General features: G+C 35.5%; 1 protein-coding gene across 1 annotated transcript; it reads left to right on the top strand.

The window, feature by feature from the left end:
* Positions 1-8,702: 8,702 nt before the first annotated feature.
* On the top strand, positions 8,703-9,850 carry LOC127858995 (uncharacterized). Its single transcript, XM_052396383.1, has 2 exons — positions 8,703-9,397; positions 9,622-9,850. Exons 1-2 carry the CDS (start codon positions 9,170-9,172, stop codon positions 9,715-9,717), a joined length of 324 nt encoding a protein of 107 aa, XP_052252343.1. The 5' UTR covers positions 8,703-9,169; the 3' UTR covers positions 9,718-9,850.
* The last annotated feature ends 14,972 nt before the right edge of the window (positions 9,851-24,822 follow it).

Below are 24,822 nucleotides of genomic sequence, written 5' to 3'. Positions count from 1 at the left end.
CCTACGATCTACCGTCTCGTATGACGGATGTTATGATGTGAAACGCACAAAGAGAAAAACTTTCATGGACAGGAGTTTCGGAGTTGTTGGTCCGAAACTGTGGAATGACCTACCATCAAGCATTTGGACTTCTGTCTCAATAGACATTTTCAAACGGAATTTGAAAACATTTCTCTTCAGAGACTTTTACAACCTATTTTTTTTTTGAATACCTGTGCTTTCAAAACAAATCGATGCTCAGTTGTATGGGCTTATTTGTCTAACAACCATGACTCAGAGGACTAAGAATTTATAGAATGGTGCGGGCTTCTTTGCTCGAAAAGGATATTTGTTGTACAAGTGACCGGTAACCAAAAAGCATTAGGGCTTCTTTGCTCAATGATTGAATGACATCATCCAGCGGTCTTTTAGTCACGCTTAGCCCCTCTAATTGTGTCTTATAGTCACACTTAAATTTTGACCTTCAAATTGTGTCTTGTAGTCATACTTGGTCAGTCTATTTGTGACTTGTAGTCGAAATAGTTCAAATACGGTTAAAACCCAAAAGAAGTGTCCGTAAGGGTGACAGGCGACCGGTAGCTGTGGGATCCGACAGCCAGAGTGCAGAAATATCTTTTCACGTATCCTTTCAGTTAATAAAAAACAGTATCTTTATGTTGCCAAAACTTTGCTCATAATATCATTATAATTATTGTCTTAACCCTAGTTATATCAATTTATTACATAATATTTTATTTTTTCTGTGTTTTAATATCGTAGCCTGTATTGTTTTATTGCTTAAGTTTCTTACAGCATTTTTATTTATATCACGCATTTTTAGATTATTAATCCTTTAATTAATGCTGCATAAAAGTATCAATCAGTTTCAAAGTTTCAGCATTTGGATGCAATGCTCGTTTGAAAATTGGAAGAAAGGATTCTTCTGCTTCCCAAAGGGCGACAGTAGCGGGCGCAAATTAATTCTAGCCGTGAATTTGCGACGGGTAATCGACGAGACGGTGGTGGACTTTACTCCCAGCAAATATTTAAAGCTTTGCATAAAACATTTTAAATAACAAGCCTTATTTCATAACAAATTGTCTTAAATAAAACTTCAATTAATAATGGGTTGCCGACATTTGTCATTTACCAATTATTCCTCATGTATTGTAAATTTATCTTGATTGTATAATATTCCATTATGTTTTCATAAATTAAGTCGCCGTTGTTCAATATTAGTTATCAATTATACTGATTCTAGTTGCCAATTGCTATTACGGAATAAAAACACAGGTGGGCCGGTCAACTCATACCTAATTCAACTCGCACATGTTTTTTGGTCAACTCGCAACTGTTGAAGTCAGCTCGCCCTCCTACCCGCCAAAAAATATTCAGAAATAGATGTAGGATATAATATGATAAGTAGTTTATAAGTATCAATCATAGATATGATGTCTTGTTTAATTATCTGAATGTACGGTTGTGACAATCAACGTTTCTTTCACACCAGTGGTCGGTGTTTTGCCCGGGTTATATGTCTGTGTGTAAGAGGAGTGAACTAAAATTAAAATGGCCAAACATTTACCAATTAAAGTCAATTGGTATGATAATTAATCAGTTGTACTTTGACGGATAATGGTGTAAAATGTGTTGTGTACCGCGTGGATAAAAAGAAAAACATGTTTTATTGCTATTATGACTAGCACAGACCAATTCGTCACTGCGATTACAAAGTTAAATTTATCATACAAGTTTGTGTTGCAATTTTTACAAAAATTATATAGACAATACATGGATATTAACTGTCATCTTACGACAGCATTATAATGATTGCAAAATTAAATAAGCCAATTTCATTTATTAAGTTAATTCAATTTGGTGGTTTCTTGACAAAATAAGAAGGTCACTAAAGTGCCTGTACTGGTGCAAATCACCATGCCAACAAGGCTCTAGGAAAGGTGCCCCGCCCCCCCCCCCCCCCCGGAGAACTGCCTGCCCCCTCAAAGATTTCTCACTGGGCGGAAAACTGCCCCCTCATTGTTTTTTAATGGGCGGAGAACTGCCCCCTCACTGTTTTTTATTGAGCGGAGAACTGCCCTCCTGCTGAAAAATAGGGGGCGGAGAAGTACCCTCCTGTCAGTATTGAAGATCCGGCGAAGTGCCCCCTAAATAAAGAAATTGCGCGGCGAGTAAAGTCGATATATTGATCGAGTATTACAATGACAAAAAACGCCAATAACTTTCTTGCTAATATGGTTAGAAAGTAAGCGAAATTTATGCAATTAATAAAAGGTATAAAACAGCAGATAATACCTGCATCGGCATGGGCGTCGCCATATTGATAATCACGTGATTTTCCAATTTTTGCTATTAAAAAGTTATCGCAGCTGAATAATTTGATATTTTCCCCGTCAGTAATAAACAATTAGTATGCAATTTATTACATCCTTATGCAAGCTGAAAACATTAATTAATTTGTTTATTTTCTCCAAAAACGGATTTCGACGGTTCAATGTAATAAACCCGTATGCGGCTTTCTTCAAAGGTAACAAATGCTCATCAATTAAAGTCCGCCCGGTCGACCTATTAAAAGATTAAAAGATCGCGGTGCTTGTCGTTAACGGTAACACGTTCGCAGCCTGCCTAATTAGCTGCAAATTAAAGCAAACTGAAACCGGTTTTGTTTTTGAAATGCATGACACGCTTTGCTCAAAATGCAAAATGTTTTCCGTCAAATGTATAAAATGGAACGCAGACTGTAATATCACTAGCGGACTGATGGGGTTGTTTACCCTCGGGACTTCGGTTAATAAACCCTTGCCCGAGCACACTGCTTATCATAAAACTCTGCATTAAAAGGTCGAAAACGCCCATAAAATGGACATATTACTGGGCTGTATCATTGATAAAAATAGAAAACTTTGCAGTGTTGGTGCGGTGCTTTAATAAAAATCTAGTAATAAAAAAAACAAAACTTTACTTATAATTAAATTAGATGGCATATAAATGCAATACTTATTATAAACTGCATATTGGCTGGCCCTAACAATGTTAAAAAGCGGCGTTTGTATTGGTTAATAGGCTTATATAACGATGGCGCTGATTGGCCGAAATTTCTTATTAAAAGTTACAAGTAGCCATTTCAAGGTCTGACTGACTAATGGGGTTATTTACCCTCGGGACTTCGGTTAAAAACCATTGCCCGAGCACACTGCTTAACATAGAACTCTGCATAAAAGGTCGAAAACGGCCATAAAATGGACAGCCCGATTTTACTGGGCTGTACCATTGGTATAAATATAAAACTTTGCAGTGTTGGTGCGGTGCATTAATAAAAATCTATTGGTTTAAAAATATATAACCTTTATATGGAGCGTTAAAAAGACGCAGTACTTTACAGTGGATATGCCTATCGCTGTTAAAAAGCGGCGTTTTAATTGGTTGATGCGCTTATATAACGATGGCGCTGATTGGCCGAAATTTCTTAATAAGGATTGCCAGTAGGTCAATCCGTTTTTAAAATAGATTTTCCCACGGCTGAATTTGTACTTTAAGAAAAAGTAAACAATAATAGTCTATATGCTGGAGGTCGGATTTTGAGAACTTATACCAAACCACCGATAATAGTGAATTTGACGAAGAATTTTTCGATCGTAACAAAGCTCATAAACAGTTGCTGGGGCTAAATCTGGCAGATCCGCTATATATGCAAAATGAACAGTTAAACTGTAACATAACACTAGAAGAAATAACAAACATCGTAATGGCGGCAAAGTCAAGGTCAGCTTGCGGAATCGATCAGATACCCTACGATGTTCTGAAATTCCCTGAAATTATTGTTGTGCTACAGCAACTATTCCAATTGGTCATGGATACCAACATTATACCAACTATTTGGCGGAAATCTATAATATGTCCAATCTTAAAAGACTCGACCACTGACGCTCGTCTACCAATGAACTATAGAGGTGTAAGCTTATTGTCCTGTGTCAGTAAACTATACAGTTCACTTATTAACAAGAGGCTCACACATTATCTAGACGATAACGACATTCTTGCCGAAGAGCAAAACGGATTCAGAAGCGGCCGCTCATGCGAGGATCACGTTTTCACATTAGACAGTATTGTAAGGGACAATAACTCTGTATTCGCTGCATTTATAGATCTACGCAAATGTTTTGATTTTATCGACCGTGAGATGCTTTTGTACAAACTTTTGCTAAACGGAGTTGACGTAAACAATGATGGTTTATATGCAAAAATATAAATGAAAGAACAAGAATGAGTTAATCCAAAAGAACTTGGAGTTGTTTTTTAGTATTAGATTACTATGTTTTGTTACGTTACTGTACTTATTATTAATTTATATCATTCATATGATGTTGTTATTGTATGTTATTCTTTGTATTGTTTTTTAAGGAGGAGAGAGAGAAAGAATAGCCCAATTTTTATAAGTAAAGATGGTGAAAACACACATACTGTTGTATGTGGCAGCATCATTACCAGACCCACTGTTCAGTATATACTGCAATGGGTTTGTTGGAGTCTTTAGACTTTGTGATCTGTGGCTTAAAAATTTGAATCCAAATAGGACTATTTTAATATATTAATTATAGAAAAAAGGGAATACACAGATGTGTAATATGTTTGTGTAACAATATAATAATATTTGAGGGTTTTCCAGATCACAAAGTGGTTGAACATTGCCACAATATGTTTACATGCATAGTCAAGTACCATTTTTATGTGTATGTTTAAAGTTTAAACTAAATGCCAAACAACAAGATCTAATCATAAGAGAGATATGTTTATATCTAAGAACATTTATTAATAGGGATGCCAGAGCCTGATTTAACAGCTCTCAAATGTAGAGTGAAGTTGCATGTGCAAATGCAATTATATGAGAAGGAAAGGAAAAAAAGAAAAAAAGACAATATATGATATCACATAGAGTGTGTAACTCTCAATTATATATTAATATTGCAATTGAGTATTGAGTTGTTAAAAAGTTAATGAGTACAAGTTTATGTATGTGGCTCAATGTTGAACACTTGCAGACAGGGAATATAGCCGTAATGCTCCAACATAAGACCCTGTCTGTATGGAACTTAAGGAGGATTGGGCTATGGAAAAGAGAGATCCCCCCAGAGTGGCATTAAAACAATATTTAAAAGTGGGTTTAGTAATAAACCCTTATATGTTAAGGGCAATAACTTACGTGTCTCCAAACGGTCACCTTCATAGGGCCACATAAAAATTAAGGGTAAGACAATGTACTTTACAGTTAAAAATAAGACAAAGACAGCTAAATTTGTACAAGATGTACATTATTTACAATATGTACAGGACTATATGCATTTATATATTTAAAATACATGTTGCCACCCTGGAGGGTTGAAAGGAGGAGAGATTTTTTGGAAGTGTAGGCCGATGTGGGTGGGGGAAAAGAAGAGCCAGCAGGGGTGGTGTCACTCAGTTGTACTAAGGGAGGTAATTGTGATGATGAAGTCTACAATGGTTGTTTCCCCTGGACCAGAGGGAGTGCACGGTAAATGAAAAATAGTGTGTATACTATTGAAGGAAAATTGATAATGGTAAAATGTAAAATGGTAAAAAGACCAAATATTACCTAGATACGTTAAGATAAACCCAAAAAGCTCTAATCTATCCAATATTATTAGTATACTGATGATAACATTGTAGGAAATAATACTAAAGTACCTTATATGGTATCCAAAATAACAATTAGACAGTAAAACCGAGGCAATTTGCTATATAAAATAGCAATTTAATATAAAAAATTAGGATATTTGCTATTAAAGTAGCAATTTGAACATGAGTTACTGCAATGATAATAAAATTAAGGCAATTTGCTATATAAAATAGCAGTTTTCACAAAAATAAGGAAATTGCTACACAAGATAGCAGTTATGATAATCCTTAATGTGCTCCAAGGTACAAGATTAGTACTTTCAGCAAGGTCGACAATACTTTGTCCTAGATAGGGCTAAATAGGTGTTTATAATGGTATAAGGCCCTGCACCGTGCACTCCAGTCCGACATGGTTCTTCGAGTTTGAAGGGGAAAGGGTGGGGTGTCAAAGAGGAAGGGAGGGGGTGCAATGCAGCCAACAATCCCAGGTTACTGGACAGCCTCGTCCTTTCTTGTAGTAAGAAATGCCATAAAATATGATTATATTAAAAAACATTTCAAGGTCTGACTATTGGGGTTATTTACCCTCGGGACTTCGGTTAAAAACCATTGCCCGAGCACACTGCTTAACATAGAACTCTGCATAAAAAGCCGAAAACGGCCATAAAATGGACAGCCCGATTTTACTGGGCTGTACCATTGGTATAAATATAAAACTTTGCAGTGTTGGTGCGGTGCCTTAATAAAAATATATTGGTTTCTGACTGACTATTGGGGTTATTTACCCTCGGGACTTCGGTTAAAAACCATTGCCCGAGCACACTGCTTAACATAGAACTCTGCATAAAAAGCCGAAAACGGCCATAAAATGGACAGCCCGATTTTACTGGGCTGTACCATTGGTATAAATATAAAATTTTGCAGTGTTGGTGCGGTGCCTTAATAAAAATCTATTGGTTTAAAAATATATAACCTTTATATGAAGCGTTAAAAAGACGCAGTGCTATACAGTGAATAGGCCTAACGCGGTTAAAAAGCGGCGTTTTAATTGGTTGATGCGCTTATATAACGATGGCGCTGATTGGCCGAAATTTCTTATTAAGGATTGCCAGTAGGTCAATCCGTTTTAAAATAGATTTTCCCACGGCTGACTTTGTACTTTTAAGAAAAAGTAAACAATGATGGTTGATATGCAAAAATATAAATGAAAGAACAAGAATGAGTTAATCCAAAAGAACTTGGATTTGTTTTATAGTATTAGATTACTATGTTTTTTGTTACATTACTGTGCTTATTATTAATTTATATCATTCATATGATGTTGTTATTGTATGTTATTCTTTGTATTGTTTTTTAAGGAGGAGAGAGAGAAAGAATGAATAGCCCAATTTTTATAAGTAAAGATGGTGAAAACACACATACTGTTGTATGTGGCAGCATCATTACCAGACCCATTGTTCAGTATATACTGCAATGGGTTTGTTGGAGTCTTTAGACTTTGTGATCTGTAGTTTAAAAATTTGAATCCAAATAGGACTATTTAATATATTAATTATAGAAAAAGGAATACACAGATGTGTAATATGTTTGTGTAACAATATAATAATATTTGAGGGTTTTCCAGATCACAAAGTGGTTGAACATTGCCACAATATGTTTACATGCATAGTCAAGTACCATTTTTATGTGTATGTTTAAAGTTTAAACTAAATGCCAAACAACAAGATCTAATCATAAGAGAGATATGTTTATATCTAAGAACATTTATTAATAGGGATGCCAGAGCCTGATTTAACAGCTCTCAAATGTAGAGTGAAGTTGCATGTGAAAATGCAATTATATGAGAAGGAAAGGAAAAAAAAAGACAATATATGATGTCACATAGAGCGTGTAACTCTCAATTATATATTAATATTGCAATTAAGTATTGAGTTATTAAAAAATTAATGAGTACAAGTTTATGTATGTGGCTCAATGTTGAACACTTGCAGACAGGGAATATAGCCGTAATGCTCCAACATAAGACCCTGTCTGTATGGAACTTAAGGAGGATTGGGCTATAGGAAAGAGAGATCCCCCCAGAGTGGCAATAAAACAATATTTTAAAAGTGGGTTTAGTAATAAACCCTTATGTTAAGGGCAATAACTTACGTGTCTCCAAACGGTCACCTTCATAGGGCCACATAAAAATTAAGGGTAAGACAATGTACTTTACAGTTAAAAATAAGACAGACAGCTAAATTTGTACAAGATGTACATTATTTACAATATGTACGGGACTATATGCATTTATATATTTAAAATATATGTTGCCACCCTGGAGGGTTGAAAGAAGGAGAGATTTTATGGAAGTGTAGGCCGATATGGGTGGGGGAAAAGAAGAGCCAGCAGGGGTGGTGTCACTCAGTTGTACAAGGGAGGTAATTATGATGATGAAGTCTACAATGGTTGTTTCCCCTGGACCAGAGGGAGTGCACGGTAAATGAAAAATAGTTTGTATACTATTGAAGGAAAATTGATAATGGTAAGATGTAACATGGTAAAAAGACCAAATATTACCTTGATACGTTAAGATAAACCCTAAAAGCTCTAATCTATCCAATATTATTAGTATACTGATGATAACATTGGAGGAAATAATACTAAAGTACCTTATATGGTATCCATAATGACAATTAGGCAGTAAAACCGAGGCAATTTGCTATATAAAATAGCAATTTAATATAAAAATTAGGATATTTGCTATTAAAGTAGCAATTTTAACATGAGTTAATGCAATAATAATAAAATTAAGGCAAATTGCTATATAAAATAGCAGTGTTCACAAAAATAAGGAAATTGCCACACAAGATAGCAGTTATAATAATCCTTAGTGTACTCCAAGGTACAAGATTAGTACTTTCAACAAGGTCGACAATACTTTGTCCTAGATAGGGCTAAAAACGGGTTTTAGCATGGTATAAGGCCCTGCACCGTGCACTCCAGTCCGACATGGTTCTTCGAGTTTGAAGGGGAAAGGGTGGGGTGTCAAAGAGGAAGGGAGGGGGTGCAATGCAGCCAACAATCCCAGGTTACTGGACAGCCTCGTCCTTTCTTGTAGTAAGAAATGCCATAAAATATGATTATATTAAAAAACTGAAAAATGTAAATGGTGGACTAACATTTCAAGGTCGTTCTTTGTGTGAATTTTACATCTCAAAACGGATTGACCTACTTGCGTTTGCGCGGACGTGAAAGAGATAACCAATCAGAGCCAGGCTTTTAAATACTGTCAACCCATGAAAACGCCGCTTTCTAACAGCTTTAGGCAAGACATTGTCCATAAGTTTATCGAATACGGCGTTTTTTAATGCTTTTTGAATAGAAAAGTACAGATATTTTAAATAAACCAATAGATTTTTTATTGAAGCACCGCATCAACACTGCAATGTATTGTTGTATTAGAAATGGTACAGCCCAGTAAAATCGGGCTGACCATATTATAGCCGTTTTTGGCTTCTTAAACGTAGAGTTTTATGTTAAGCAGTGTGCTCGGGCAATGGTTTCTAACCGAAGTCCCGAGGGTAAACAACCACATTATGATGATCAAATCACTATAACCATTTCATCAATTATTGGGTTCATTAGAAGTCAGAGAGGCGCTGCTAAGTTATGCTATGAAGGTTTCTCGTACACAAAGAAGAAGGAAACCAAGTCGACGATTCGATGGGAATGTTCTCAGCGACGAAGTGATAACTGCAAGGGAACTGTCACTTCCGACAATCCAGTAAGTTAATTAATAATAATTATAAATAAACTGTATTAGTATACGGAAAGTTCATAACTTAATGAATCCAAAACGACCCTTTTAGCTATTATAATATGAAAGAATAGTGCATTTATTGCAGTTAGTCATAAATTGAAATTTAATCCATTCAAGTCTAGTGACGCATTGAGTTGCAAACGTATATAACTTTGTACATTTATTCTCATTTGATGTTTTCGTTTTAGCCATCACGTGTGATTTCATCAACCGCGCACAGTCACGTCAACGACAAATTCTACATGGAGCGTTGCAGGTCCGGGATGAAATCACAGCCGCTGTGACCGCGAATGGGGGCCAACCTCATAAGATCCTGGCTGACAAGCTAGTTCAAGGCATGGAAGTTGCACCAAGTTGGCAGAATTTGGTGTATTAAGACCTTACAGCTGCCATAAATCAAGCTGTTGTCATAAAATAGTCGGTCCTGTATGTTCTAAAGTCATGTTATCAGTGATCTACTGTTATCAATTTCATCTGCAAAAACTGTAATAAAACAAGCAGATTATCTGTCTGCAGTTATCATTTTAACAACATACTGCACCAAGAGAATAGTATTGACAACTCGATTTGAAATAACATGCAAAATATATAAATTTTGACATGGTATTCGTTCTTTTTGATAAAAATTCAACTCGCTCATGTAGAGTTTAGAACAGTATAAATTCGTCATATTTATAGAAATCACGGCTTATTGTTAAGACAAATTATATACAAATATATATATATATATATATATATATATATATATATATATATATATATATATATATCAAATAAAAGAAATGAGGTAATTTTCACTTTGAAGTAAATGGCGACAACGAGATCAATTAAGCATAAATACAAAATCGTGTGCAGGGTCAACATCGCGTTTCAACAAAATAGCCCTTTCCGGATAATAGCAAATGAAATTAAACAAATATTACGGACAATTCTAGATTAAATGGCGCAACAATTACCTATTATTCACTTATTTCAAATCAATATTATTTGTTTTGACTACATTGTTGAAGTGTTAAATTTGAACGGTTAGCTTGGACTTGCAATCAAACATCGATCAAATTCTGGTAATAATTGTATATGTTCATTATGTGTCATTTATAATTGTCTGGTTAAATCATAAGTCAATACTTAATACAATCAAGATACGCCGTCATGTGTGTGTACTAAGAAAACCTTCGATATATATGTATATTTGCTCAGGCAGTCCGTAATGTATCCACTGTAAATTTGAATCTGTATCAGTGCTGTTACTCTTATGGATAAAAGTATACAGTGGAATTCCTCTTAACCGGACATCCCCGGGACCGAGAGGAAATTCCGGTTTAGAGAGGATTCCAGTTTAGAGGGGACATTGAATATTTTGCTTTCAGAAGGTCAATTACATAGTCTAATTTGGGGAAAAAACACTTTTAGCAAATTGTTATAGTTTATTTACATATAACATTCATTCATACTTCATCACATTATAACAAAACATGTCACTTAATCTGTTGTTTCGAAAGCACAACATAAATCAAACAGTGCACCCTATAAAACAAACAATGGTATATGTATGCATTTGTTAGTTTAATTTAGTTCCTTTTTACACTGAAAAACATGTCAAGAACGACCTGTTTTTTCAAACATCTACCACGCATAATAGTCTTCTCAACCATATTTATCATAGCCTGAATGGCTTCCTACATCAAAAACAAAACACACTAAAAAACTCTTTGTTTGTTATCAGTAATTATAATCAGTATTAACACCTCTATTGATCGATATGTACATCACAGGACAAGTATCTTTAAAATGTTTTGCGATATTTACAGTTTGCAAATTTTTCGACCACCTATATCAATTTCACGCGTCTTTAATCCGCTATTCACAACTTGTTGACACTAGGTCTGAGGTGCGATAAACCAACCCTGAACGGTTAAGAGAGGTACAAATACGTATGGAATAACCTAATTTTGTTCCTAAGAATGACCGGTATTCGGCATTGAGGGGATTCCGGTCTTGAGTCGATATTTTACGCATGGTTTTATAGGAAAAAATTTGGGACCGGACAATTTGTCCGGTTTAGAGAGGATTCCGGTATAGAGAGGATCCGGTTTAGAGGGTTCCTACTGTATTAGCTTTTTGATATTACAGTATACCCAATTGTTTTATGCTGCTTTTGCTATGAATAACTATAATATTTTAAACATTGACAACATAATCGGGACCACTTGAAGCTGTATATATGCAATCTGTTTTCTCAGTCCCGCTCGTACATCACTTTATATATGCTTTACGTGTAGATTGAGCTTAACAGCTAAGGTGACTTATAGGTCGAATGGGCCGGGTGCTTTTTTATATGTATATATTATTATCTATACCATACGAAATGCACATGTCACTATAATAAACTATTTACTTACTTACTTACTTACTTATATTTCGATCTTTACTATGACAACAGCTGATACCGATTCTTTTGTTATGAACTCAAGCAAGTGGTATTTGACTACGTCACTTCCGGTTTGAACAAAAAAGTTGACTCGATTGCAAAGTGCGAAAATTCGACATAGTTATCGGCTGTATATGCGCTGAATACGTTGGTTTTAATTGGATGATGGCATGGATATGCATTAAAACATTATAATCTCACATAAAATTGGTATATTTAAGGTTTTTAAAACCGCTGCCGGTGATCTTTAAGTGTTCCCGTGGTACTTTCAAGTAGTACCTGAATCGACATCAACCAATTGAGCACGACTAACAGCTTCAATAGGACCCTGGTAATAGTGTGCTAAGGAGGATAGTTGATCATCTTAAATATTGTGTTCTTCACAGTCAGTCTTCACTGTCATATTGTTCAATCAGTAGTCTTGGAGCAATTATTTGTCATGGTTTTACATTAATATTGTCAGAGGTAAAAAGCTGGTGAGTATGTATGTCAGCTATAGGTTAAGGGAGGAAAAACGTATGAGTGTGTAATACAACACAGTGTGTTCATCACCGTGCTAGTGTTCCAACTGTCATGGGTTTGAGCCCTATACTGGCTGAACTTTCCTCCAAGGTACTTCAGGTGAATTTATCTCTGTACTTACCTGAATTATTTTCAGTCATGATCAAGAGAAGATTAAATATCAAGTCTACATGCTAAATAGTTTTACTGTTAACAGAAACCAACTAGTCCGTATGAATAATATTCAAGAATCTTCTACTACTTAGTAATGATCATAACATTTGAACCATACTAAAACTACTATCAGATTTTTTATTTGATCACATTCTACCCATGAAATGGTCAACAATGGTCTCCCCGTATACAACTAGCAACATTTCAATAAGGGCTACGTTCATGTGTTGTGCATTTTAACCATTTATACAAATGGTTTACTTTCCCAACATTATTGAATCACGTTATTGGCCACTGTTGAAAATTAATTTGCGGTGTTTGCAAAACTTACCAAACTTTAGGTGAAACATAATTAATTACGTATCGCGATGTAAACACTTAATATCTGTTCAGTTTTAGAAATAGAATCGAACAACGACGACGCAACATTTTTTGAATACAGTATATCATTGCCGATTGAATTACTGGCTAAAAATACATATGATGACTGGTCATGTATAGAAATTTGAATAAAAATAATGTCTGGGTAGATATTTTTTTAATCATTAATTCACATGTATGTAATATTTTAGTGTATCTATGTGCAAATACCATTATATTAATATTTTTTCCATTTATTAACAATTTATGTTTAATAATTATCATTAAATATAACTAGAATTAATAATCCATGTACACATGGATGAAAAAAAAATTTCAAGTCTAATTTGAAACAACTGTGTATTAATATTGATAACAAAGGTACTGGCCTACAGGTAGAAAAAATCATGACACAATTTCTTTAAAAAATGAGCAAAATGTGCACACCCTGAAGTAGAATATATAAATCAATTAATTAAACAGTACTTCAGTTCACAGTTATACATTGTATAAGGTACCTTAGTAACAGTAACATAAATAATTAAGTTCTGATTAAGTGAGATGCGTTGTTCAGTGCAGAGTTGAAGATCAAGTCTTCACAGATGGCGGTCCAGCTTTGTCGCAATTTAATTGAACAAAACTTCTCAAACGTACAGTATAGTTCAGTAACATAAAGTAATAAAGTTCTGAGAAAGTGAGATGCGTTGTTCAGCGCAGAGTTGAAGATGAAGTCTTAACAGATGCTTTGTCGCAATTTGATTGAACAATACTTCTCAAATGTACAGTACAGTAACATAAAATAATTAAGTTACAATCTTGATGATACAATAAAATTGAACTTTAAAGGGATATAAAACAGAGTATTGAGCGTGGGCGCATTTTAAGATGATTTCATGTTTTAAGAACATAGTACAATAACGCATGTTTTTTTTTTATCCCGTAGCTTTTACCGTTTTTAATTATTTTACATATAAGCTCGAATTAGCAAAAATGCTCGCTAACGAAAAATCACTGAAAAAAGAACGTCAAAAACAATATAGGCACCAACTCTATGAGAAAAACAGACCGAAACTTAAAAATACTGAAATATCATCATCAGATGCTCTAAGAAAAAGAAATGAAAGAGAAAGAAAACGAAAAGATGAGGAACGTACACGAGAGAAAAAACGAAAAGATGAGGAATGTAAAAACAAATCTAATCAATATCAAAGGCGCTGGCGCCAAAAGAAATTAGGCATACAGTCAAGTTCAAATGACACTTGACAAACACCATTTGCGAATCGGATGGCTAAACACAGAACGGTCCGAAAATTAAAGATTGACCTCACAAAACCACCTAAAAACGGACGCATACTATCGAAGCTTACCTTAAAACTTATTCTTCAACAGTCAAGACTTAGTGGACACACGTATTATTATTAATCAAGAAGAAGAAATGATGGGTTTCTAGGCCTAGGCAAGGAATGTTATTGAAGATGTACTACAATACTTTCGTCGGGATGGCGAGTCGTGTTTCCGTGTTTGTTTCGATTTTGGGATTTAAAAAAAATAAACGTAAGATTTTATAAGGTTTACGATAAAGTTACTATATTTCTTCTTGTTCGATCATCAGGCAAAACAACAACAGTTTTAAATATAACATTTAACGTGGTAAGGCTCACTCTTAGACTTGTTGGATTATTAAAGGGACTGTCCAATGGATTATGGTCTGAACAAAATATAAAATTATTGTTTTAGATATTTAAAACGATTATCGCCTTTGATTTAAGGATATAAAAACTCAAAGCAGACTAAAGGAAGTATAACACAAACCAACACATAAGCCCAAGCGGATGGGAATTCCATATTATATTTCAAAAACGCCGCTCGACGTTTTTGACCTAAAAATAAATGTAGCTGAAAATCAGCTGACAAGTCACGTGGTACATGGTTGCAGTTGAAATATTATTTTATGAGGATCTTATTTTTACTATATGTTGTCGGTTCAGAGTTGGACATTGTGAATGAATCCGCCTTTTTTTAAATCAGAGTTTATTTACAGGTCCTACCGGCCTCTTCACGAGGTCTTTGAGGTTCGACCTGGAATGAATCCGCCGTGTGTATTTGAAATTTATTTACAGGTCGTCCAGCGTCTTCTCGACTACAGATGTATCGACCTGCCCCTGTGACCCTTCAGGGGAGAAAATAAGGTCATATTATACATAATAGCACGATGGCCAATGAGACCTTAATGTGACTAGATGCTTTTTTTTTTTTTTTTTAATGGATTATGTAGTGGTTTGCCTTTTATCAAAATGGTTTTTGCAGTATTCCTATTATCTCTAGATTATCAATATCCTTATTGGCATTAATGTTAATTCCTAATAGTTTGTGTGTGGTTTTAGTGCTCTCCGCCCCAAGAGGTGTTAGTGGGGGTTCGAGCGGGATACAGAGGGCGCCCCGATTCCAGAGGCGCCCCTGGTTCTTTTAAGTGCCCGGTGTACAGCACCGATACACTGCACCCCCGTTTAACGTCCCTCGCGGAGGACTTGTTAGTACATAAACATAGATTAGTACAGATATTACTCTATTGCCCTGTGTCTTGGTGTAAATTCACATGGGCTCTCTCTGTTGTGCTGGTGGATATTGTCAGGTGTTTAATGGTGTTGCAAGGGTCAGAATAGTTTTGAAGTTTAATATAGTAGAAAAGGGGCTGCGTTTGTGTGGTTGGACCGAGATGACTGGTTGGTTGTTGGTGGTACAGGGAGGACAATATCTGGTTCTACACTTTCGTTCTTTGGGAGACAATTTTCACGCGCCTTTATTTGTTTTTGAGAGAGAGAGAGAGAGAGAGAGAGAGAGGAGAGAGAGAGAGAGAAGGAGAGAGAGAGAGAGAGAGAGAGAGAGAGAGAGAGAGAGAGAGAGAGAGAGAGAGAGAGAGAGAGAGAGAGAGAGAGAGAGAGAGAGAGAGAGAGAGAGAGAGAGAGAGCGCACGTTCTTCTTCCTGTTTATATTGCTAGTGGTTACGCAGATGGTAATTATATGTATTAGTGCATTTTGTTCAGGAGGGAATAGATCTGGGATGTTAATGCTGACCATCCCTCTAATTCGATCTGATCCTCATAGTGACAAGGGTAATACGTGCAGGTTAGCAATACAAGGTTTGCAATTCAACGTCAAACGTAACAAGGCACAGGCATGCAAGGAAAAAACTTACACTACTCTACAAGAAAACATCACCTACGCTACAGTAGGGGAAACAACAACAACAAATACCGTCACCATTCTCTTTTTATTTTTATTTTTGTCATGTTGGGTATGTCATGTCAACGGGGCCAGAGTGCACGGATGTCATGTCAACGGAGCCAGAGTGCACGGGCGAGAGATATCTCTTCAGGCGCGCCCTCTGGCCCAGCTGACACGCTCTTCTCAACTTGTTTAAGTCTTGTACATATGGGAAAAATGTTAACTAATCACATTTAATTACAACAATATTTACACCTATAGGGGTTGCACTGTGGGTAAATTTGCCCACGTGCGCACTTACTGCGTCTTCCGATCCTGCGTGGAAGTATGTTGTCTGTGTGCTTTTCCCCTACCTTCGTCGTTGTTGCTGATTACAGCTTAAGAGAAGGAAAGCGAGGGTCTCGCGGAACCCTGGGTTTTGTTACCTAGAGCGCTATTTGGTTGTAAAAGAAGGCTTAGAGCTTATCCATAGTGGTCGAAAGGGGCCAAGTGACATATGTATTGGGGGGGGGGACGTACCCTTCCGTCGTTTTAGTATTATTAGTCTTTATCTATTTATTTATTGGTGTAATTTTCCTATATATCATAAAGCGCAGACGAGGAAACCGCGAACGTTCGTTATAGACAGCTCCCTCATCTTTGCCTTGTTTATTGTATTGTTTATTTATGTATTGACGTCAACAAGGTGTTATTGAACACTGCATTGTAATGTACTACCAATCCAAAGTACATTTGGACCCCAAATACAAATATAGGTTCTCGGCGTGCACATTACATGCAGTGTTTCTATATCTATTTATTTATTGATGCAATTTTCCTCTTGTCATAAGTACATAAGATAGTCATTATTAATTGGAATCTTTAAAATTACATATATCATGGATTGTTTTACGGTACAGTTTTAGAACCAAATTAATTAATAATAGTATATAAGTTCGAGCCGGGCCCAGACGAGTGGCCATATGGACAACACCGGAGTGACCATCGTCCGAGACCCACCCGTCATTAGTACATAAAGTTGCCATTATTGATCTGAGTTTTTATTTATTTATTTATTTTAATTTTTCCTATAGGGCCGGGATAATATGGTTAGGTTCAGTTCGGGCCCAGACGAGTGGCCATATGGTGCACACCGAAGTGACCATCGTCCGAGTCCCGCCCGTCATTAGTACATAAGATTGCTATTATTAATTTGAATAAATGAAGCAGTATATAACTGACGGTATGTGTTGTTATTTCTATCTACCGCTAATAGTCCAACGGAATATTATATTTTATCTAAGTAGCCCGTGTCGCGCAAAAATTTAAACACGTGCAGTCGCACAACAGGAGCGAATCCGCTTGGAGGCATCAACAGTGAGTCGCGATTAATGATAAGTGGGTTTTTGTAGGCCGCTATTACCCCTGCACTTAGTTTTAGTCTCTGTTCAGCGTGTTTAGGGCATATAAAGAAAAGATGTTCAAACGTGTTATGAATGTTGCACTGGGGGCAGAGGTCATTTTTGTAATAGTCGCCGTGCAATCTGGTCACCCTTAGGCGCATGCGCGAGTAAGCCCTGTCCTCCCTTTTAATGGGACTATAGATGTTAATCTTATGGCTAGGGTTGGTTAATATCGGTAAATTATGATCGGCGCAGTAAATTGACCATTTGTGATCCTGTTCATTATACCCTTTTTGGTTAATGATTGCAATTAGTTCGCGCGCGCTAGGCTTTAAATCAGAGGGTAGACCTTCATGGGAACCTATTCTGGCAAGTTGGTCAGCGTGTTCGTTACCCGGAATGCCTACGTGACTCGGGATCCATACGAATTGGAGAGTGATATTGTTGTTTGCTAGTTTTGTGATTACCTTTAATGTTGCACATATAAGGTCGGGACGCGTTTTCGATGATCCTGCATTAAGTGCTTGTAAGGCGCTGAGAGAGTCGGTTAATATCGCGTAGTTTGAGCGTTCGTGGGTTTCAAGTTCATTAAGCCACTTTATGGCGCTGTTTATTATAGCTAGTTCGCAAGCAAATATAGACAGTTCTTTATTGTATTTTACCTTGCACTGATGTATAATGACATTTTTGGGTTGATACACTACAAAAGCCGCGCCTGCTATTTCAAGTTCCTCATTTTTGCTACCGTCAGTGAAAATCTGGGTGTAATCCCCATATTTATCTGTTACATAGTTTTGAGCTATAGAGCCACTGTTTGGGTCGTTGTCGGATTTTTTAATTAATGTTGTCAGATGTAAGTCAATATTTGGTTTTGATAGATTTCTTAAGCTAAAGTATGTAGGTTCCAATCGTGATGTCCAATAAACATTTAGCGTTCTTATTTACGTAATATGCTCATTACACCACTTTGAATGGCTATTTATTTACTTATAATTATATACCAAATATCTAAATCTAGTCAACGCATCGAGCACGTAATTTAGATTAAGCCTATACGTTCAAACTCACTAGTGAACACGTGATTCGTAATAACCTTTATTTTCAACGAGAAAGCCATGGTCGCGATAAACAGTTTTTAACAAAATGCAGCTATAATCAATCAATTTTTACGAGTACAAATAGTAATTTTCGGATTTAAGGTAAACTCTCTTTGCTACAAGGCCATGTATTACGATAATCACGAAATCCATGTGTTTTCCGAAGTAGTTCACAGATCAAGCCCTAGATTGCTCACTCAACAGGTCATGCACGAGATTCATAGTAATCTGTATTTACAACGCAAACACCGTGACTGTCATGAACAGATCTTACTAAAAGGCATCTACCATCACTTTTATTGATGACGAATAGTTATTTTCAGATCTTCTTGAAATTATTATGTCACGCTACATTAAGTAATGACACAGGTCTCTGGGTTTTTATAGTAGTATTGCTATTCCTTTAAGGCAATCAAAATCCTCTTCATCCCTGTGTATCCCGACAATAAAGTGTCGTGAGTTCATATAACAGATAACCGTGTTAAATGGGATAAGATAAGCTATGACTGAACTCAACGATTTTAAAATATTTGAGATCTTCTGACAGCAAATTATTGTAGCTAATTACTGTAGCTATTGACACTGTGTATGCTGTTACATGTTATGCTGTTGTTTATGTTAAAACTTCTTGTGTACATATTTGAACTAATTGTGACATTTGCGCTTATTAAATAATCTCATTTGACCGTCCATTGTTTCGTGTCGAATAGATAGCGAAACAGGAGTTTTTCATTCTGTACTACGTGATACTGATGCCGATATTTTTAATAAACTTCGATAGATGTAATGTCAATTAAAACTTTATACTGATAACTAAATTTAAATAAAAGTGTTTATCATTCTTGACTGTGCTTTTTGACTTGCCTAGATTGTCACTCGTAAGGACTTTGGTTTTGAATCAAGGCAAATGTTTGGTCATATTATTACAATCTTTAATACTGTTGATTTGTTTGTAAATATGTTCACTGTTATCTCTTCATTCATGCAAATAGTTGTTTGTTGTTGCTGTTGTTTGTTCTTTTAAAACGTAAACTTAGACATAATATGTGTAAGTCATGCGTTTTTTATGCATATTTATATATATACTTTCCATACGACTCGCCTTGAGTTGTTGTATGTAAAGGCTGTTTTTCTGGATCAATAATCCTGTTTACTTGTTGTTTCGTTGATTGGAAGTCAATCTATAGCTCGTTGCTAATGCTATCTTACATATTACAACATGCCGTAAAATATTATTTTATACGTCTTGTGTAGAACGTAAATTTGTATTATTGTTTTTTCCTCTTTCTCGGCCCCTCGCGTGCTGTATTCTCAGGCTGCATTATTCGACCATTTGGCTATAAAATAAGTAAACACATCTTATCACAATTTCGAAATCTAGTCAATGTATAGAACATGTTAATAGGATTAAGCCTATGTTTCATACTCTCATTGTCAGTACACACGTGATTTGTAGTTGTTTTTATTTATCATGCGAACATCGTGGCCGTGATGAACAGTTTTTATTAAAATGCATCTATTGTAAATGAACTGTACTGATTCACAATAGTAATTTTCGGATTTCAGTGAATACATTTTTTGCTAAGTAGCTTAACCTAAGTCATTGGTTGTGAAGTAAAATTATGTAGTATAAGAGAAACCTGTCACCTACTAGGGATTAACCAGGTGATTTCTAATTATATGTATTCACCATGTGAACTACGTGTCGCATTTATCAGTTTTAACAAATTGAAATGCATCCAATCACTTATACTGAGTACGAATAGTGATTCTCGGACTCTCGGATTATAGTGAATACGTTGTTGTTGTCCTTTTTTTCACGTAATAATCCATGTCCTCGGGTTCTTTGCATTATTATTGTTATTCACACATAGTTATCATGATCGTCTGTCAATTTTCCGATATTTATTTCACGTAAGTGTAAGTAACAGATATTAGCCTTTGTAACTGGGGATTAGTCTAGCTATGGTTTAAGTCTTATACTGTAAACGCAAATGAGATATTCTGGCCACTATTTACTGCAGATATTGATGTTATGCTTGTGCTACTTTTTTTTTCTGTCTTTATGTCAAACGACATTTCTCAGGGTTCATAATTGACTTTATTGTTTATATATTCGCTTTAAAAATACTCTCTTCCATTATTTTGTTTCAAATATCATGCCAATTGTAGTATTGTAAACTAGGATTACAAAGCCGTAGATCGTTGTTTATGCTAGTTTTCAGCAAGTAACGTAATAACATATTTTTACTAAACCTATATTATCCAACTGTCTTATTCCCATTATGTTACATTTTCTTTTTCTTATCCTTTTTGTTTTTTGTGCATTATTAGTCCTGTCCAGCATATGCCAAGAAGTCGCAAGAAATGTAATTTATTTTTGTAAAACCTCACGGCCATTCAGTCATTTATGTGTTTGTGTAAAACTTTTACCTAATGGGTAACGATATTGCTGCATTTCGAATGACTGTGGGGTTATTTAATTCAAGTAAATATTGTTGTCGTAAAAAAGTTGTTTACATGTGGAGTGCATCAAACGAATTTGTATTATTTCTTCTCACCCTTTTCGGGCTATCGCGCGCTTTACTCTCAGGTTGCATTATTCGACCGTTTGTCTTTGAAATGAATCTGTTATTAATTGACGCTTTACGCTTTCTTTTACTTTTATCAGGGGATATCGAGTTAAATCCAGGACCGGATTACAAGGCACTCAGCGTATTGCATTTGAATGTGCGGTCAATACGTAACAAACTTGATTATGTAGCTAGTAATCTGTGTAATTTTGACATTTTATGCTTCACGGAAACTCATCTAACGGATGTTGTTCCCGATAATGCTTTAACAATTGAAGGTTTTAACACAAGTTTTCACCGTAAAGATTTTACACCGCACTCCAGCGGCTTATTAATTTATGTAAATGAGTCTTTACTGTCGCGGCGTGTTATTGAGTTAGAATGCCCCAGTGTGCATTCATTATGGATTGAACTCAATACTGGCTACTTCTCCGCTTTACTCTGCTGCTTTTATCGTCCCCCTAACTCAAACGTATCATTTTGGAATGACCTCGAAACTAATATTGACAAAGCCTTGGATATGAACCAAAATGTTATCATGCTTGGCGATATAAACGAAGACCAACTCAAAAACTATACACGTCTTAAACAGTCATTGGCAATATTTAATTTAAGGAACGTTATAACTGAAGCAACAAGAGTCACTTCCAATACTTCTACATCAATTGACCCCATACTTGTCTCAGACAATTTAATTGTATTGAACAGTGAGGTTATACCAATTGATAGTTCTGTAAGTGATCACCATGCCACGGCTGCGCACATTAAAGTCCCATCAGTCATAAGTAAACCAATGCAGAGGCATGTTTGGTTGTACAAACGAGCTGATTTTCAACGTCTCAACAATTTAATTAACACCGAAAATTGGAATTTTATAACAATGATGAGTGTAGAAGATGCTACCACTTTATTTACTGCCAAACTTTTAGAACTTATGAAAGTATGTATTCCATTTAAATTAGTTACAGTCCGTCCTTATGATAAACCTTGGTACGACTCTATGATACGTACATTTGCCCGTAAACGCGACCGACTTAAAGTTACCGCGATAAAACAACCTTCTGAAAACAACTGGGCTAAATTTAAACGCGCTCGTAACAAAGTCAATAATATGATTAAACATGCAAAGGAACAATTTTACTCCAATATTGAAACTACACTTACTGATTTAAAATCAAGCAATTCCAGGCAATACTGGAAGATGTTAAAACATCTCATTAACTCACATTCACATTCTGATGTGATACCACCCCTAAAATCGGTCGATATACATGGCCATGTAACTATATATACTTCTGAAGAAGAAAAGGCAACGTGCTTAAACAATTATTTTGTTTCCATTTCAACTTTAGATTCATCTTCGGGAGTTCTTCCCGTCCCTACTCAGTTTCCATTTGCCAGTTTGCAAAATGTGTCCATAACAGAAACTGAAATTATCGATTTAATCAAAATTTTAATAACTAACAAAGCTGTTGGGGAAGATTTAATAAGTCATCTTGTTCTTAAGCGTACTAGCGAGTCAATTTCAAAACCGCTATGCCTTTTGTTTAATAAATCACTACAAGAATGCACATTTCCTTCATCATGGAAAAATGCAATTGTGATGCCCTTATTCAAAAAGGGTGACTCGAACATACCTTCAAACTATCGCCCAATCTCTCTTTTAAGCTGCATAGGAAAACTTATGGAGCGTGCAGTTTATAAACACTTATATAACCATTTTATTGCACACAATTTAATTTACTGCAAACAATCAGGATTTCTTAGAGGACACTCAACAGTTTATCAACTCATTGATATATTTGATCAAATAGCTCGATCTATTGACGACAAGAAACTTAATTGCATGATATTCTGTGATATATCCAAGGCGTTCGACCGTGTTTGGCACCGAGGTCTTTTATTTAAACTTAAACAAAATGGCATAAGTGGAAATATATTACAATGGATAGAGAGTTACTTGTCTAACCGTACCCAAAAAGTTTTTGTCGGCTCAGCAAAGTCGCAGTCATTAGAAGTAAATGCCGGTGTCCCCCAGGGCTCAGTATTAGGGCCGTTGTTTTTCTTGATTTACGTTAATGATATTGTAGAAAACCTTTTAAGTATTACCCGACTGTTTGCTGATGATACTTCATTATCATGTACCACATCTGTATTAGCCGATCTCGAGGGTATTTTAAACCATGACCTATGCCTAATTAACGTATGGGCAAAGCGTTGGCTTGTTGATTTTAATCCCCAAAAAACTGAAGCTATTCTATTCACAACACAAAAGAATATTCCTTTTCCCAAGTTAATGTTTGGTAATGTACCCGTAACATTTGTTGATGAACACAAACATCTCGGTCTTACGCTTAGCAGCGATGGTAAATGGAACAACCACATCAATAATATTATGACTTCCGCGTCGAAAATCCTTGGCGTTATGCGAAAAGTTAAGTACAAACTATCAAGAAAATGTCTAAACCAAATATATTTCACACATTTGCGACCATTATTAGAATACGCGTGTGTTGTATGGGACGGTTGTACATTGTACGACAAAGAATTACTTGAAAAAATCCAAAATGAAGCCGCGCGTATTGTCTCAGGCCTAACCAGATCCGTCTCACTTAGAAACCTTTACACTGAAGTTAAATGGCCAAGTCTAGAAAAACGACGAAGTTATCTAAAACTAATTAATATCTACAAAATGCATAACGGTCAGTGCCCCAATTACCTTAATAATCTTCTCCCACCAACAGTTCATGAACAATCTTCTCGTAATCTTAGAAACGCGGAAGACTATACTATTTTATCAAGACGAACTTCACTTTATTCACGCTCGTTTTTACCATCTGCCATTAATCTATGGAATTCGTTACCTATTGAAATAAGAAACATTGACACTATTTCGAAATTTAAAACTTCATTGAAACAATTATATAATTTATGCGAAGATAATCCCCCATACTTTTACATTGGGGATAGACACTCATCAATTCTACACGCGCGCTTAAGAAATAATTGCAGCAACCTAAACTCAGACTTATTCATTAATCATTTAAAAAACACTCCCCTGTGTGCGTGCGGAAATGATGCTGAAAATGCGGAGCATTACTTCTTTCATTGCCATACATACCATTTGCAGCGAATAGCTCTATTCACTGCGCTAAGATCGTTTCATCCGCTTAATTGTGAGGTGCTCCTCTATGGTAAGCCTTCACTAAATAATGAAAACAACACCATCATTTTTAACGAAGTTAAAAAATATATTATTACGACAAAGCGATTCATTGCTTAGCTACTTTTTTCCATTTTGCTGGACAGGACTTATTACTATCTTTATTAATATCTTTATTACTATATGTATTATTATCATTATTAATATCCTTTTTTGTATAAGTTATATGTATATTTTCTTAACACTCATTATTATATTTTTGATTAATTATTATTATTACTATTTGTATTACTATTTTTGGTAACAACTGTTATTATTAGTAGTACTGATGTCATCATATAATAAATATAATTATTGAGATTTATGTTCCCAAGTGTATATACTGTGTAAATGACATGATTAATATTTTATGTAAATTTGTCACCATTTCAACATGTTAAAACTATCGCAAGGGAAGGACCCCCGATAATGTTGAAGAACTTC

Source organism: Dreissena polymorpha, chromosome 14 (assembly GCF_020536995.1).
Source record: "Dreissena polymorpha isolate Duluth1 chromosome 14, UMN_Dpol_1.0, whole genome shotgun sequence".
NCBI classification, from domain to species: domain Eukaryota; kingdom Metazoa; phylum Mollusca; class Bivalvia; order Myida; family Dreissenidae; genus Dreissena; species Dreissena polymorpha.
The sequence above is the reverse complement of the archived record's forward strand: the minus strand, read 5'-3'. Positions and strand labels throughout refer to the sequence as shown.

What these genes read in the sequence shown, in the direction of transcription:
- LOC127858995 (XM_052396383.1), top strand. Translation starts at nt 9,170, where the DNA reads ATGGTTTCTAACCGAAGTCCCGAGGGTAAACAACCACATTATGATGAT. An exon ending in CTGTCACTTCCGACAATCCA is followed by an intron (nt 9,398 to 9,621) that starts GTAAGTTAATTA and finishes TTTTCGTTTTAG; the next exon opens with CCATCACGTGTGATTTCATC.